Genomic DNA, 17,861 nt, shown 5'->3' on the forward strand with positions numbered 1-17,861 from the left:
GTGTCTCCAGTATAGGGGAATTTATGTTAAGTGTTAATTTCACTTTTTACTTTTTTTGGAAAAAAAGTCTTTTATCTAATTCTGAATTACAATGGTAATCTTATCTGTCGTTGACTCTTAAATAATGAGGATATTTGGGAAAATAGCTGTTAGGGAAGAGAAATTCGGTTATGAAAATTTACTAGGATTGTCAAGATTCGGGAAACGTTATTCGGATCATGGAAAATAATTTCTTTTTTTAAGTTGTTTAGATAAACTAAACGAATTGGGTATTTTATTTTGGCTAATACTATTAATTACGGTTACGATATTCCAAAATAGTTCAGGAGAAGTTATGCGCTGTGCTTATTCGGAAAAGTACTAAAGTACCACCTTGTACTTCATACTACACAGTCCAGCAAAGACTACGCCTCTTTTTATGGCAATTTGGGTCGTATTTCCTCAATAACATTAACAATAAAAACTTGCAAATGAGTTATTTTTTATCTATTTCACCTAAAGCGTCTGCTATATACTGTTAATTTTATTATTTTATTCCATCTCTTTTCATCTCCATCTCATTTTACTTTATTCCACCTCTTTAATTGCAGATACTAAACATTTTGAGTCGACGTGAACGGTATCAAAAGGAGTGGGATGTTGTCTGCAAAGTTGGTTTCCTTGGTGGAGGGGCAGACCGAAAAAGGGCTGCTCGCCGAACAGGCAATGAGGAAACAAATCGTCGAGTGTATGAGTGGTGGAAAGAAGCCGAAGCAACTGGGATTAGAGTAACGGGGCCCTTGCTTCAGAATACAGCCAGATCTATAGCTAGGAAGTTGGGGTTTTTTAACTTCGCCGCCAGTAATGGTTGGTTAGCAAGTTTTAGGAAAACATACGGAGTGCAATTGAAGCATGATCTCGCTATGGTAAGTTTTGTTGCTGATTCTTTACCAAATGTCTATACTTTTTAGCATAACTCAGATTATATGGTACTACTCCATAAAATGAAGTAGTTTTAGAGCAAGGAATCATGCCACATAAACGAAAAATTAGGAAGAAGCATGAACAGGAGTAAAACAAAGCAAAGAAGAAAGGAAAAATATAGAAGACTTCACTTCTTCAGTGTGTTTGGTATAATACATAAGTACCGACTATCCTATTGGGAAGAGATCTTATTGCTACTACTACTACTGCTACTACTGCTTATATATTATACCAAACACAGTCGAGAAGTTTGATGGCTGTAAGATCTCAGAAAACCTCAGAAAGGAATTAATCTTTCTGGCAGAAATCCTCAGCATTAAAAATTTTGTTGAATTTTGCTTCATTTGGTAATGTTAAAATTTAATATGTTTCTTCTTTCATTGAGTGATACCTAATCTCGCAATGGTAAGATTTGTCGTTAACTCTTAACTATATGTCTATATTTTTTAGCACAACTATATTTTAATGCTGATTTTAAATATATAAGTTTCATCAAGATCAGTTATACCCATCAAAAGTTACGAGCCTGAGAAAATTTGCCTCATCTCAGAAAATAGGAGGAAACACCCCCTAAAAGTCATGCAATCTTAACGAAAATCACACCATCATATTCAGCGTATCAGAGAACCTTGTTGTAGAAGTTGGTCGGGCAGACCAACTTCTCAGGCTCGTAACTGTAGATCAGGCACGTAATTGTAGATAAGAGTCAAGCTCCTATCTACAAAAATGTGGAATTTCGCATTTTTTGCCAGAAGAGAGATCACGGATTCGTGTTTATTTGTTTGTTTGTTTTTTTCCCCAGGGGTGATCGTATCGACTTAGTGGTCCTAGACTGTCGCGAGAAGGCTCATTTTAACGGAAATTAAAAGTTCTAGTGCCCTTTTTAAGTGACCAAAAAAATTGGAGGGCACCTAGGCCCCCTCCCAAGCTCATTTTTTCCCAAAAGGACGTTTTCAGGGGGATTTTTTTTGTTTAGGGGGGAGGTTTGAGGGGGGGGGAGTTACGTGGGAGGATGTTTTCATGGATAAACTTGTCATGGGGGAAGAGTATTTCAATGAAGGGGGCTCAGGATTTTCTAGCATTATTTAAAAAAACAGTAAAAAAATTAATATGAAAAGTTTTTTCTATGAAAGTAAGGAGCAGCATTAAAACTTAAGACGAACAAAAATTATTACGCATATGAGGGGTTTACCTCCTTGTTATACCTCACTCTTTACGATAAATTATTTTTAGTAATTTCAACTATTTATTCTACGACCTTTGTGATTCAGAGCTCATTCTTCAGGAGTTGGGACAAGATTTAAGCTTTAGGATAAAAAGCGAGGTATCGACGAGGGTTGAACCCCCTCATACACGCAATAAAAACATACGAAGTTCGTTACGTAAATTAATTCGTAAGTTACGTATATTTCTTACCGATGAAAACGTTTGTAAAAAATTAAAAGTTCTAGTTGCTTTTTTAAGCAATCAAAAAATTGGAGGGCAACTAGGCCTCATCCTTCCTTTTTTCTCAAAATCTTCCAATTAACTGCAATTAATTAATATGCAAATTTCGTTTTAATTATTTATGAGCGGAGAGCCAAGATCAAAACACGCATTAATTAAAAAATGACCAGAAATTAAATAAAAACAAGTTTAAAACTTAAAACGAACAGAAATTACTCCGTATATGAAAGGGGCTTTTCCTCCTCAACGCCCCGCTCTTTACGCTAAAGTTTCTTACTGTTTTAAAAATAGAGTTAAGAGAAAGAGTCAAACTTTAGCGTAAAGAGCGGGGCGTTGAGGAGGAAAAGCCCCTTTCATATACGAGTAATTTCTTATCGTTTTAAGTTTTAATGTTGCTCCTTACTTTCATTTAAAAAAAACTTGTTTTTTTTATATAATTTAACTTATATAGCACCATTCAAAATTCAACGATTCTTCAACAAGGTTAACAGACGATAAATAATTCATTTGTGCGACATACTTCATTTATGCTAATTATTGTCCAAGAGTTCAAGTCATTAAAAATGTTAATAGAATAATTAAGAGGCTTAATTTTGTACTATATTAACATTTACTTCTTAAATTTTATCAAAGAGAATGTCAGTACTATTTTGTCTGTGGGATTGTGCAAACCCAAAAATTATGATTAAATACACAGTGTATATATTAGTCTTAAGCATTGTGAATGGCAAAAGTGAAAGCGTGAACAGTACTATTCCTGAACATACCCTTCGAGAACCAAGACAACTTTTGCCAAAGAAAATTATTGTTGGCTATCACAAGAGAACTGGATTAGCCCCCGTTGCAGATGCAGCACAGCCACTATTTTTTTTTTCGTTCCGCAGCCCTCGGTAGCAGTGAAAACTGAAAACAATATTGCTTCAAATGCGCAGAACCTGCAACAGCAGTATCAACCAGTGCCGCAATACCCTCAAATCCCAATGCAGGTATATCAACAGCCAATGCAGCAACAGTATAAATCAGTGAGCTACCAGCAGCCAAAGCAGCAATCCGAACATTCAATGCAGTACCAACCGCAACATGATCAACAAATCCCATATCAACAGTCAATGCAGAATCAGCAGCAATATCCAATGCAGTACCAACAGCAATATAATCAACCAGTGCAATACCAACAGCAATATAATCAACCAATGCAGTATCAGCAACAATATGAACATTCAATTCAATACGAACAGCAACAGAACCAACAAATCCCTTTCCAGCAACCAGTGCAGCTGAGTCATCCACCAGCAAACAAAAAAGACCAGGATAAACAACATAACAATTTGCAAACGCAGTTGCAAGCATCAAATGTACATGAATTAGATAATGCAGATGAAAATGCATTTGGCGAGGAAGACATTTCAACTTAGCTTACTGCTTGTGATATTATTTATTTGACGATTTTATTAAAACTGATTAACCATCTTAGATTACTCTATTCGTCTAGTTTTAGTTTTTAGGCTAGTTTATCGATGCGATTAGCTAAATTTTCTTGCCCGTCACATTTTCAACTCAGGTTACACTTGTTCCAGTCATTGGCCGCCCGTAAAAAAGTTTGGCTGTATGTTAAGTAGTGTGGTATAAGAGTTAGAACCTAGAAAAGGCACAGCTTGGAAATTAATTTACTTTCAATCATTTTCTTGATTTCCGACGTAATATGTATTTAGGGATCTCCCACCCCGCAGAAGAGGCTAGATTGTGACCGGGTATACAAAAGACACGACTCGGACAATGGGTCTTACTTCCCATAAGGCTTGGCTGACTTCCAATACCCAACAATCTTGGTTGATTCCTTCACTTTGTTAGATATGCTCATGACTGGAGCTTAGGGATTGCTTTTCACTTCCTCTACAGAGCTTGGATTTGACTCCGTTAAATATCAAATATATAATAAATTGCCCCCTCCTCAATAGCCCACTCTTCAAGCTATGTTTTTAGGGCTTCTATAAAGCTTCTTATTCCAATTCGACGGCCCTTGTGTTTCAAAAGTAGTTCTTAAATGATTGGGACAAAAAGTCAAACCTTAGCGTAAAGAGTGAGGGATTGATGAGTGGGCAGCCCACTCTCATAAACAGAAAAAATTCTGCTCGATTTAATATTTAACGTTGCTCCTTACTTTTAGTTGAAAGAATGTCTTTAGTACCCATTTTCTGCCACGTGATGTACATCTTATAACGTCAGATGTGTCGCGGAGTTCAGACACGCTCGGTACCCTGGGGCGTAATTTGATATGGGGCAGGTGACAACTGCCCTTTCAGACATCGGTTTGCCCACCCCCCCGACCTCAGTCTGCCTGAGTCAAGTAGAATGTTGATAGTCTGTTAACCTTGTTGAAGAATCATTGAATTTTGAATGGTTCTCTATAAGTTAAATTAAATAAAAAAAAAAACAAGTTTTTTTAACTGAAAGTAAGGAGCGACATTAAAACTTAAAACGAACAGAAATTACTCCGTATATGAAAGGGGTTTTTCTTCCTCAACGCCTCGCTCTCAGTTTAACTCTTTCTCTTAACTCTCGGTAAGGTTACGTCGAGTTAGGTTAGGTTACTTTGCCCCCCACCCCCATGTTGTAAAAATGTATAGCCCAAATTATGTCATGGTATAAAATTCAATATTATATTTTCATCATGTTTTGGCATATTTCATTATGATTAACCTATCTTCACCTCTTCAGTGTGTTTGGTATAATACATAAGTACCGACTATCCTATTGGGTAGAGATCTTATTGCTACTACTGCTTATATATTATACCAAACACAGTCGAAAAGTTTGCTCAATGTAAGATCTCAGAAAACCTGTTTCATAACCACAAATGACAGAATGCACCGGGCTTGTATAAATAGGCAAAGTAACCTAACCCGACCTACCTTACCGTCATTACTCCCCCCCCCTAATGTGAAAATATATAGCCCAAATTATGTTATTATGTAAACTTAAATATTATATTTTCATCATGTTCTGGTATATTTCATTATGATTAAATTATCTTTACTTCTTCAGTGTGTTTGGTATAGTACACAAGTGCCGACTATCCTATTGGGAAGAGATCCTATTGCTACTACTGCTAGCAGCTCACTGTTGCACCAAACCGCTTGATGTCAACACAGCTACTCCTCCACACTAATCTATTCCAATTTTCAATGTTCACCCCACCCCGCAGTGCCAATCTCCTATTGGGAGTCCATTCCATTCCATCATGTCTCCTGCCATTCAATTCGGAAAGCACCCGCTTCTAGTTTGGTCACAGATGGATGGTCAAAAAGCACAATCTTCGGCAGACTGTCATCATTAATGGATATTAAATAAAAAAACAAGTTTTTTTTAACTGAAAGTAAGGAGCGATATTAAAACTTAAAACGAACAGAAGTTATTCCGTGTATGCAAGGGGCTGTTCCTTCCTCAACGTCCCGCTCTTTACGCTAAAGTTTGACTATTTCTCTCAATTCTACTTTATAAAACAGTAAATAACTTTAGCGTTAAGAGCGGGACGTTGAGGAAGGAACAGCCCCTTTCATACACGGAGTAATTTCTGTTCGTTGAATCGTTAAGATTCTATGACTTATAGGGGGTGTTTGCGCCTATTTTCTAGAATAAGGCAAATTTTCTCAGGCTCATAACTTTTGATGGTTAAGACTAAACTTGATGAAACTTATATATTTAAAATCAACATAAAACTGCATTTCTTTTGACGTAACTATTGGTATCAAAATTCCATTTTTAGAGTTTCGGTTACTATTTAGCCGGATGGCTCCTTACTACAGTTCGTTGCCACGAACTGTTTGATGAAGAACTTAACATAGGCGTTAAAACAGATAAGTACCCTCGCATTGTTAAGAAAGATCTTATTTAGCCATCAAAGCGAAGAATAGTGGACATTCTTGTAAATGTGTACTACCTGCCACAGTACGGATCTTTGTACGTAGGAAAGACCCTTTTTGCAGGGCAAACTCCCAATATTTCATAAACGTCTGAGGATATTTTCTTGGGTGATTTCTAGGCCCCCAAAAAGTGATTTCTAGGCTAGAACTTTCACAAATTCTCCTGAAGTCTTATGGATGTATGTTTTTAGGGATTCACCTAAGATGCCACGTAGTATAATCCTTGACAAATAGACGGTAAAAGGTTTTTTGTTTGTAATTATGATAAAATGATATTTATGAAAATGGTAGATCCAACCATTAAGTATCGAAGGAATGGGTAGGTCGAATATTAAAATGGTTAAAATATAGAAGTTTCAAGAAAAGACGCGTTAATATAAACACACTATTAAATTCTTTACCTTTTCTTATTGAACTGCTGCTGCTACTGCTACTAACTCACTGCAGCATCAAGCCGTTTGAAGCCAACATAGCTATGCACGATCCTCCTCCATGGAAATCCATTCAAAGCAACCCTCTTAACGCCCTCCCAAGAAGTCGCAATTTCTATTAAATCCTTCCTTACGACCTTCTCCAAACCTATTCGGGGACAGTCTCCTTTTTGTTTAATCCTAAATGGTTGTCCAGAAAGGACGATCTTTGGCATCTGTTATTCTTGATCCGCAGAACGGGGCGTTGCCATCCAACCTAAGCATCCTAGGTATGTTCCTTTTTTTTAAAGCTTATTAGGCTTATGATTTACTTTAAATAAAGAAGCAGAAATTGGACGCGGAAGTGCGGCATTTCGCTTTTTTCATTCTTGTCCATTCTATTTGTAAACTGTTTGATAATCTAGGGGATTCCCCGTCTCTCATTTGGGCAGGCCTGCTTCTTTCCATCCAATATGCATGTTATAATTTTCTTTTTTTTTATGCATTAAAGAATAAGTGAATTGCGAATGTACTGTACTCAGGACCGTATCCAGGATTTTTTCGCGATGGGGTTACAAAAGGATTTTTTCGGGGGGAGGAGGTTATAAAAAAAACGCAAAAAAATTATGTTCGATTTTGTTACGTTTTTACGAGTCGGACAAACATTTTGGGGGTGGGGTCTTCAAACCCCTTAGATACATCCTTGATTGTACTTTATTAATTTTCATTCGGTTACTACTCCAAGAAGGTCCAAAGTGGAATAGGGTCCCTTACGGGTCTTAAATTGGGTTCCAAGTGTGGAATCGATACATTTTATAACCGTTTTTAAAAAAAATCGTTAAATCGAACATAAAAACCGTTTAAATCGAAACATTTTATAGCCGTTTATAACCATTTTCTGAAGGAGATATTTTCCATTTTTTTCATAAATTCCTAATTTGGTGTAGGCAACATATATTTGCGCATGAAAGGGGTCTTTGATCCCTTTCTCCATCTAAAAATTTTACGATTTTAGAATCTTTCCTATAGTTTCGTAGTTTTTTTCATATAATCAATCTATTTAAAAAAATTTTCGAATTGGGAGCCTCTTTCCAATATTTCAGGGTACATGCTTGATAGCAAATTATGTATTTTTAAGTATGTCTGCTCATTTGGAAATTAATCTCAAGCACAAAAAGAAAAATAACTAAATCCAATGCACTGCTGCTATTTCTAATGGAATCAGGCGTAAATGGGGGTGCCCCAAGCTATATGAGGTTTTAAGTCTCTATTAAGTGGAGGGGTGCCAAGTTTTAGGAATCACGTACACAAGGTGGCGCGCGCGAAGCGTGGCGAAAATGTTCCTAGCTTGTTGGCACTATGCCAAGCGTTTCGGGGATTGTCATGCGTAATAGAACTTTGCGACTCACATGGTGCTCCTAGATTTACACCATATGGCCTAAAGTGGATAACCCCTCGTATAAAGCTTTCTTTTATATTCCCAAAAGTAAATATTTCATCTCGGCTAAGAAAGACAGTCTGAAAAGTTGAATGCAAATCATGTTACGCACCCACCATTTTAAATAATTCAAAAATTTGTGTTAGCGTTTGAGAATCTACAAAAATTTTAGTCTTCAAATTTTGGGTTTCGAATATATTTCGAATATTTACGTCGAGAAATGCTTTATAGATCAACTCATATTTTCGGTTACATTATCGGCAACTTTATGGGCTTTTTTTAGATCCACTTCTACAACAAAAATTACGTAGACACGCTACCTAAATACTAGTTTCCACTTTGTCAGCTAAATCCTATTATTTATGATATTTCAGCTTGTTTCACTTGGGATTATAGTAGGGGCTAATACGCAATTTATGTTTGAGGCAGTGAAATTTGGGCTCCTCAGCTGGAGCTTGTCACCCCTTCACCTTTGTCTTTGTGCAAATTTTGACCTTTTGCGGGGGTCACGTGCCCCTAAGCCCCCTCCTTCAGAAACTGGCCCTGAATTCTAGTGAAGCTGTTTTGTATAAACACTTTTATATTTCAGGAGCGGCAAAATGCCATAGATTCGAGTTTGGTTTCAGCTAGGATGGAATCAAATCAAACTCCTAAAGTTGAGGTAAGTATGAACTTCTTTAGGTTTTCAGGTCGTCATATCAGTGTTTCTACTTAAATTATCTAGGGCATAAAATCGAAAAAAAACCACTTTACGGCCTTACGGTCTACGTAAGGCCGTAAAGCTTACGGTCTAACACTTACGGTCTATTCATACTTAAAACACACAGTTCTCTGAGATTTTTCTTTTAAAATTATTATTTTATTATGAGATTTTTTATTATGAGATTTTTTTCAAAATTATTATTATTTCAATCTTTTAGGACAGTAACATATTTTCAACTCTGTTATTGTCACCGTGAATGTCCGAATCTGGTTAATGTCGACATTCACAGATGAACGTCCGAAATTCCTTTTCCTCTGCTTGGATTCAATTAGCTTTTAAGTCAGCTTTTTTGGTCTAATCTCACAAAGTCGAAATCTTTAACAGATATATAAATTCATTTTTTGTTTTATTTGTTTTTTAGTACAGCTATAGAACATTACAAAATTTATGTTTTGCACCATTAGGATTATCTACAATATAACTTGAACATGTATAATGGGTAAATTTAATGTTTAGACAATTTGAACAAGATTTTAGTGTCTAGTCTGATATTGTCCCGGTTTACACTTTAACTTCTTGCTGTCTAATTAAGTTGATTAAATGACCTCCAGCTTGACCGTTGATCTTCATTTCTTCTTATTCTTTTTTAAACAATTTTATGTCTTTGATATATCTCGAATATGAATAAAATAACACCTAAATTATTACTGATGAAGTCTGACCGAGCTTTATCTCGGCTGTTATCAAACAGTTCGTGGTAACAAACTGTAGTAAGGAGCGACCCGGCTCAATAGTAACCAAAACTCTAAAAAATTGAATTTTGATATCAATAGCTACATCAAAAGAATCGCATTTTAATGCTGATTTTAAATATATAAGTTTCATCAAGTTTAGTCTTACCCATCAAAAGTTACGAGCCTGAGAAAATTTGCCTTTTTTAGGAAAATAGGGGGAAACACCCCCTAAAAGTCGTAGGATCTTAGCAAAAATGACACCATCAGATTCAGTGTTTATTTGTTTGTTTGTTTTTTTTTCTTTTTCCCAGGGGTTATCGTATCGACCCAGTTGTCCTAGAATGTTGCGAGAGGGCTCATTCTAACGGAAATGAAAAGTTCTAGTGCCCTTTTTAAGTGACCCAAAAAATTGGAGGGCACCTATGCCCCCTCCCACGCTAATTATTTTCCTAAAGTCAATGGATCAAAATTCTGAGATAGCCATTTTATTCAGCGTAGTCGAAAAACCTTATAACTATATAACCTTATAACTTACTCCTCCACAGTCCCCGTGGGAGGGGCTACAAGTTACAAACTTTGACCAGTGCTTACATATAGTAATGGTTATTGGGAAGTGTACAGGTGTTTTCAGGAGGATTGATGGTAAAAGTTTGTTAGGTTAGATTATGTTTGTTTAGGTTAGGTTAGATTAAATGTGGGTATAAATATCTGAATTGGATTAAAAACCTAAGCTAACCCAATCTAATCTAACCTAACCTGTCATCATCGAACCTTGCATTAAATTGAAAAAGTTGATTGGCAACGCTGACTAAATCCAAGGAGAAAAAAAAAGGGATTTCGGACATTCACCAGGGAATATCAACATTTACGAATATCGAACATTCACAGCAACATTACCACATCGAACTATGAAAATTATTCAACAAAACTAATTAGCTGTATTTGAGAACGCATTTCGTTCGTAAAAATTCAAACATTATAAATCTGTTGATTGGCAAGGACAACTAGATCTTCAATGGAACGAAATCCTTTTAAACTTGTTTCGTCCCGTATGCTTTAAATTATTTTTTTGCTGACTTTTTACTTTGTTTGTTTTTTTTTTAAATTTGGCGCCTGCTACTACAGAATTTGGCGCCCAAATATTTTAAATTTGGCGCCTGCTACTACAGAATTTGGCGCCCAAATTTTTTGAATTTGGCGCCTGCTACTACAGAATTTGGCGCCCAATTTTTTTAAATTTGGCGCCTGCTACTCCTGCTACAACTCGCATAACTGCGGGTGGAGGTCTTCTTTGCTGAAAATTAAATCCCGGTTTTTCTATATATATATTTTTTTAAGATATATATATGGTTGTATAAATTTTCATTTGACCAACTCAAAAATTCGATTTCATTTTCACTGTCCTTGGTATTTAAAATGAATAAAATTGTATATAAATGTTAAAATGTATTTTAACATTGGGTTAAACATTAACAGAGGGATGGTTAAGATGTATTTAAAAGGTTGTATTTATTACAAATAAAATGTATTTAAATAAAATGTATTTTACATTTAAAACCTACTGCATTTAACCTAATGCATAATCCTTCTAAATTGAAAACCTAATACATTTTAACAAATGTATTTTATTTTACATTTTATTACCTAATAAAATGTATTTATTAGGCTGCTTTATATTTGGCGAAATTCCATTCAACTCTCCTCAGCTTCTCCAAGAAGCGTAGGTAGTTCTTTCAGCGTATGGGTTAATGTCAATTTTTTCCACCCCCTCCCCCCTAACAACGTAAAATTTTATTTTCTTTCAGCTTTCTACAAATTTCTGAGCAAATTCCTCAGAGATTTCAAATTGAATACAAATTTCATAGCCAAAACTGTGCCTAGCGGAATACATTTTCCGTTTTCCCTTTATTTTTATATAGAAAAGCAAAAATAGAAAATATATTTAAAAAGATAAGTCCAAATATAATTTAAAAAGAAAAGACTTGAAAACTGAATTTCATAAAATAACCTAAATGCATTAATTTATCAATTAATTTCCTCATTATTATTGGTCACCAAGTGATATTTCCCAGGATTTCAAATTATTCTGTAGGGTTTGTTTGCATTCTTATCATTCGATCGTAAGATTTAAGATAAATGTCTTACATATTAAGAAAATGTTTTCCTTTTTATTCGAGTTATACTAAGGAAACATTGTTTGTATCTTCTTACAGGATAATGCAATAAATTTACGAAAATTTTAGTATTTTGATAAGGCGTTATAGATAATAAGCAGGCACGTACACTAGTTATTTCGGGGGTGGAGGGTGGTGTGTCAGTCCTTGATAATGTAGGAGGGGTCGTATTTTTCAAAATGTAAAGGGTGGACTATTTTTAAATATTTTTGCTATAACACTGCAAAAAAAATTCACCTATGGGAGGGGGGAGGCCCCGCCCCTACCTGCCTGATAGTAGTCCCTGATGGTAGGTACATAAAGCGAGACAATTTTTGGTTTTTCTCATTACCTGTCTTTAGGACTCAATTTCACTTTTTCTGACTCCTAAGGGTTTTGGTATTTAACAAAGCTTGCATTTATAAATCTAACTTATCAATCCAAACTTGAGTCGATTGAAGCTTTAGCCATTCAGTTCTCTATGTAATTTTAATATCTCTATGGACGGACAGGTAGCATTTTGGCTCAGGTTTTAGAATAAATCACTCAACAAATTTTCCAAAAATCATTCGATTAAAGTAAAAAATTCACTAAAACAGAAGTCTATTCAAGTTGTGTCTCTATTAGTTTTTAACCGAAAACTTATATTTTGTAGGCCCAATTATTTTTATTTTTTTGTTTTAAAGTAATTTTCTATTTCCTATTTGTTTAATTTTTAGTTCAATTCTTATGTATTTTATATTCTGTTATTTTCTCTTTCACTTTAATTTCAACTACTATTTCTATTCTAATTTTAGCTGTAAGCAGAAAGTACGGTGAAAGTTACAGAAAGTTAGGTGGCAATATTGAGTTCATTTTTTTTGTTACCTATTTTATGTTCCCAAAGAATATTTTGAAAATTAGTTTGTTACTTGAATTATCATTTTAGCTTGTCGTCAAACTTAAATCAGAAATAATAGGGTAATGTACCAATACCATTTTTTTGTGTTCTTAGTTTTTCGGAACTGGAAAATCTATCATTTATATCTCCAACAGTTTTTTCGTGTTTTATTGATATATTTTGTTGTAAATGCTCTTAATTCAGCTTGCATATTATTTTGCATGTAAAATGTATAAGAAACCATAAAGATTAAATTAATATTTATTTATGAATGTGTTATATAAATTTGCTACACATTCTTTTTATGGTGCTTGTGTATTATGCGCCATTCACTCAAGTTTACGCTGTGTAAACTCGAGAACAAACGGGTTTCTTCGTTAGTTTTTTCGTCACTTTAGAAACAAATTTGGTCAAAATATTTGCATAGTAGGGGGTGGGGGGGGGGGTAAAGTATAGCAGGTCTGCATGCAAAATGTGTTTATTATTCTGCATATACTAGGAAGTCAGAATTGTTTTCTAACTTCAATCTGTTCAAATACTTTTCCCTCACCCCCACCCCTAATGTGCACCAATCTATTCTGTCTCTTGTCTTGTCTCACGCTAACCTGAAAGAACCAAACAAAGCAACGCATGAAACGAAAAAGAACAGGATATAATAAAATTAAAAATAAACTCAAACAGGGGAGAAAATGAGGATTTGATCAGCCAGTAGCAAAATATGAAGACGAAAAACAAGCAAAAATTTTGAAAAGGACCTCTGCCAAGTCGTCCTCAGTGCTCATAAAAAAAAAACCTTTCGAAGTAAACTATACTAGTTCACTTCGAAAGGTTAAATTTTGCTGATTCTTTTTTTTCTTTTTTTTTAACGAGCACTGAGGACGATTTGGCGAAGGTCCTTGTCGAAATTAAATAGAAAAAACAAGTTTTTTTTTTAACTGAAAGCAAGGAGCGACATTAAAACTTCAAACGAACAAAAATTACACTGTATATGAAAGGGGCTGCTTCCTCATCAACGCCCCGCTCTTTACGCTAAAGTTTGACTATTTCTCTCAATTTTTTCTTTTTAAACAGTAAAAAATTGTAGCGTAAAGAGCGGGGCGTTGATGAGGAAGCAGCCCCTTTCATATACGAAGTAATTTCTGTTCGTTTTAAGCTTTAATGTCGCTCCTTACTTTCGGTTAAAAAAACTTTTTTTTTGGCTAAATGGCTTTCTCATAATTTTGATCGAATGATTTTGAGAAAAAAAGAGCGGGTGAGGAAGCCCAGTTGCCCTCCGATTTTTTGGTTAATTAAAAAGGCAACTAGAACTTTTAATTTTTTACGAATCTTTTTATTAGTAAAAGATTTACGTAACTTATAAATTAGCTTACGTAAAGAACCTTTGTATTCTCATGTTTTTATTACATATATGAGGGGGTTTGCCCCCTCGTCAGTACCTCGCTCTTTACACTAAAGCTTAAATTTTGTCCCAATTCATTAAGATTGACCCCTGAATGACAAAAGCCGTAGAATAAATAGTTGAAGTTACTAAAAATACTTTAGCGTAAAGAGCGAGGTATTAGGAGGAGGTGAGCCGCTCGTATGGGTAATAATTTCTGTTTGTTTTAAGTTTTAATGCTGTTCCTTACTTCCAGCTGAAAAAACTTTTTTATATTTATTTTTTATTGTTTTTTTAAATAATGCTACTAAATCCTGCGCTCTCTTCATAGAAATTTTCTTCCCCCATGACAAATTCTCGATTGAAAGTTCCCCCAGCATATCCCTCTCTTCTCAACCCATCCCCCCAACCAAAAAAATCCTCCTGAAAACGCCTGCACACTTCCCAATAACCATTACTATATGTGAGCACTGGTCAAAGTTTGTAACTTGTTGCCCCTCCTATGGGGACTGTTGGGGAGTAAGTCGTCCCCAAAGACATAGTTATAAAGTTTTTCGACTACGCTGAATAAAATGGCTATCTCATAATTTTGATCCGTTGACTTTGGGAAAATAATTAGCGTGGGAGGGGGCCTAGGTGCCATCCAATTTTTTTGTCACATAAAAAAGGGCACTAGAACTTTTCATTTCCGTTAGAATGATCCCTCTCGCAACATTCTAGGGCAACTGGGTCGATACGATCACCCCTGGGAAAAAAACAAAACAAAAACAAATAAACACGCATCCGAGATCTGCCTTCTGGCAAAAAATACAAAATTCCACATTTTTGTAGATAAGAGCTAAGCTTGATGAAACTTATATATTTAAAATCAGCATTAAAATGCGATTCTTTTGATGTAGCTTTGGTATCAAAATTCCATTTTTTAGAGTTTTGGTTACTATTGAGCCGGGTCGCTCCTTCGTTACCACGATCTGTTTGATATTTGCTCGTTTTTCGTCTTCATATTTTGCTACTGGCTGACAAAACCCTCATTTTCGCACTTACTTGTTTGATTTTATTTTTCATTTCATTTTTTATTTTTAGTTTTATTTTTATTTTTATTGTTCTATCCTCTCCTTTCAGGTTTCATGCATCATGTATAACCAGTGTGGTCCTAGAATATTTTAACGAAAAAAAACATTTTTTTCTCGAGTTTTGTAGTGAGTGAGTGACGTATAATGAACAAGTACCCATTATATATATATATATACATATATATAAAGTCTGTTGCGATTGTATCTAATCCAGTGGTTATATTTTATTTAGGAATCCTGTCAAGAGAGATTAGCAGGTATGGAAGCGTCTGATTCAATTGATTCAAAAAGTCTTGTTGTAAGTATATATTATTGTAATTATATAGGCAAGGGAGTATTACCCAGTAGGCTAGTTTAGGCTAGAGGCTGTAGACTCCTAAATATTAGGGACCACAGTTAGTTTCTAAATCCACCCTATTGTTTCGAAATGAGTAAGATGTTTTAATTTGTTGTACTATCAGATAATCAACTTATCTTAAAACAGAAAATTAATTTAAATTAGAGCATTAAGGGTTTCAGTAATCTAAGAAAAAAGTGGCCTTAATTTCCTTTTTGAGACCCAGTGCTACGGATCATTGGTGTTAAGTTCTGCATATTTTTGTAAAAGGCCGCAGTTTAAGGTCTCTTACATGCTTGCTTTGATGTTCCGATTTTTGCAGGAATAAGCAGCAGCAGGAATAAGTAGCAGCTATCTGGCGGTGGCGTCAATTAGCAGAAATGTAGGGTGGCAAAATTTATTTTCCTAAATCTAGGGGAGGGGGTAAATTTTTCATTTTCAGTGAAAATACAAAAAGGGCATTTGCGCTGAAAATAGCCAAATCAAGTTAGAGCATATGCCCCCATACCTCTCCCCATTGGCACCACAATACAGTGCTATATGCTTGGCCTCTAATATCTTCAGATTAATTTTTTATGTTAGTGCATCATTAAAATCCTCAATTATATATTCAATTTAATATTAATAATAATAAAAATAATAATAATAATAATAATAATAATATATAATCATAATCGATAATAATAATTAGTCAATAAAATAATAATCAATAATAATATAGTATAATAGTAATATAATATAAAATAATAATAGTCAAATATAATAATCAACAATAATAATTAGTCAATAATAATCAAAATAATAATAATAATAATTTAATAATCCTCAATTTAATTGTATGCTCAATCCAGAACAAAAGTATAATAGCAGCAGGAAGAGCAAATAGTAAGTCACACATTTAACAGCTACCTACGAGACTTGCGGTTTTTATATGATTCAGCTCTTTTTTTTGCAATTACAAATTGAACATTGTGTGACAATGGCGACTGTGCAATTTATATTGAATTTGTCATGCCAATAGGTAGCTTCGGGGGGCCACTCACATTCAAAGATTTTGTACACCAGGTTGCACGTGTCACGCGTGGAAGGATTGTTCCATTCGTGGTTCAGAGTGCCTTGCTTGGTGAGAAGAGGCGAGGCGTGGTGGAACTTTACGCTTGTTGGAATAAATGACGCTTCGAGATCTACACCAGGTTGTGGATAGTTGGCAACACCTCGTGGAGCTCAAAATATCAGCCAGTATATGGTTCAATTTATTTAAAGATTGTTTTTAGTGTTTATTTTCGAACCACTTCCCGGGTATTGGTAGTTGTTGCCTGACTCAGCACACAATATAGAGCTAATTAATCGTATATGAAGTTCAACGGGTTTTGAAATTAAGTAGCATAATCTACAACCTGTTGCCTTACTAAGCGTAAAAGATGTACCTCTGGTTTTTGTATCTTGTTTTAATCTCTGAAATGTCAAGCAGGAACTAACCTTATCCCTTATTCTTGAATAGAAAAAAGCATATCTTCTTTATTTAGCAATGACATAAAATTACTTAAAAGCGGCTTTCACACTACATACGTAATTTCCTATGCTAAGTGGCAGTTAGTTAAGTATAACCTTTAATATTTTAACATGTCCTTTCGCACTAATCGGACGTAAAAATCAAGAACAATCGTAATTAGAGTCTTAAATCATCACAATCATCATAAGCAAAAATATTCAAGGATTAAAATTGTGGAATGCCGATGGAGATTCAAGCTCTGATCAAGTGCGAAAGGCTTTCTAGAAAAAGTTTGTTAGTTTAATTTCAAAATCTGTTAATTCTTCACCCAGAAATTCAGTTTTAACTACACTGACTTTTCCATAACGTTGACATACTTAACCGATGTAACGTGATTCTAATTATAGCTCCAGTCTACTTAGCATTGTGTAGGTTACGGACAAAATTTACGCCGTAATTTTGCATAGCCTCACGTGAAACCGGAAGTTATGCTGGTGTGAAAGGTTTAATGGTGTAGTGGAAATGTGACGTACCTTAAGTAGGTACGGTAGATGCAGGCCTATGAAGTCTGAGTCGATACTCATTGACTGCTAAATGAGGGACTTGTACGGCATCGATAAAGTTTTTGAAGTTGTACGCAAAGTTAATAAACCGTTTCTCTCGCGTGACTTTGTCCACTCTATTTCAGTCGGAATGAAGTTAAACTCTATTTAACTTTTCCAAAAAGTCAGCTAAGTTGCAGTTAAAACTGGCTGGGGGGGTAGTCGACAAACTTGCCGTGATGTCGGGAAATCCCTGTATGAACGGGACGAACTTCATGGCATGAACCTTGTAAAAAACTTTATTTACTTTGTAGACGTCGTGGGAGCCCTGCAAAAGAAGTTAGAACAGTTAGACACTGATGCCCTTTAGCCTTTAGAAGTGTAGCCTA

General features: G+C 35.0%; 1 protein-coding gene across 5 annotated transcripts in view; it reads left to right on the forward strand.

The window, feature by feature from the left end:
- The window catches only part of LOC136033168 (uncharacterized), a 102,248-nt gene that overhangs the window by 46,155 nt on the left and 38,232 nt on the right, over nucleotides 1–17,861 (forward strand). For all 5 annotated transcript variants that reach the window (XR_010618870.1, XM_065713849.1, XM_065713851.1 and 2 more), the window contains exons 3-5: nucleotides 591–905; nucleotides 8,770–8,841; nucleotides 15,334–15,399. Coding sequence is in view for 4 of the 5 variants with exons in the window: in XM_065713849.1 (XP_065569921.1) it covers nucleotides 591–905; nucleotides 8,770–8,841; nucleotides 15,334–15,399 (453 nt within the window). In the remaining variant the exon portion in view is untranslated. The remainder of the gene's footprint in view (nucleotides 1–590; nucleotides 906–8,769; nucleotides 8,842–15,333; nucleotides 15,400–17,861) is intronic.

This window comes from Artemia franciscana, chromosome 11, assembly GCF_032884065.1.
Source record: "Artemia franciscana chromosome 11, ASM3288406v1, whole genome shotgun sequence".
In the NCBI taxonomy this organism is placed as follows: Eukaryota; Metazoa; Arthropoda; class Branchiopoda; order Anostraca; family Artemiidae; genus Artemia; species Artemia franciscana.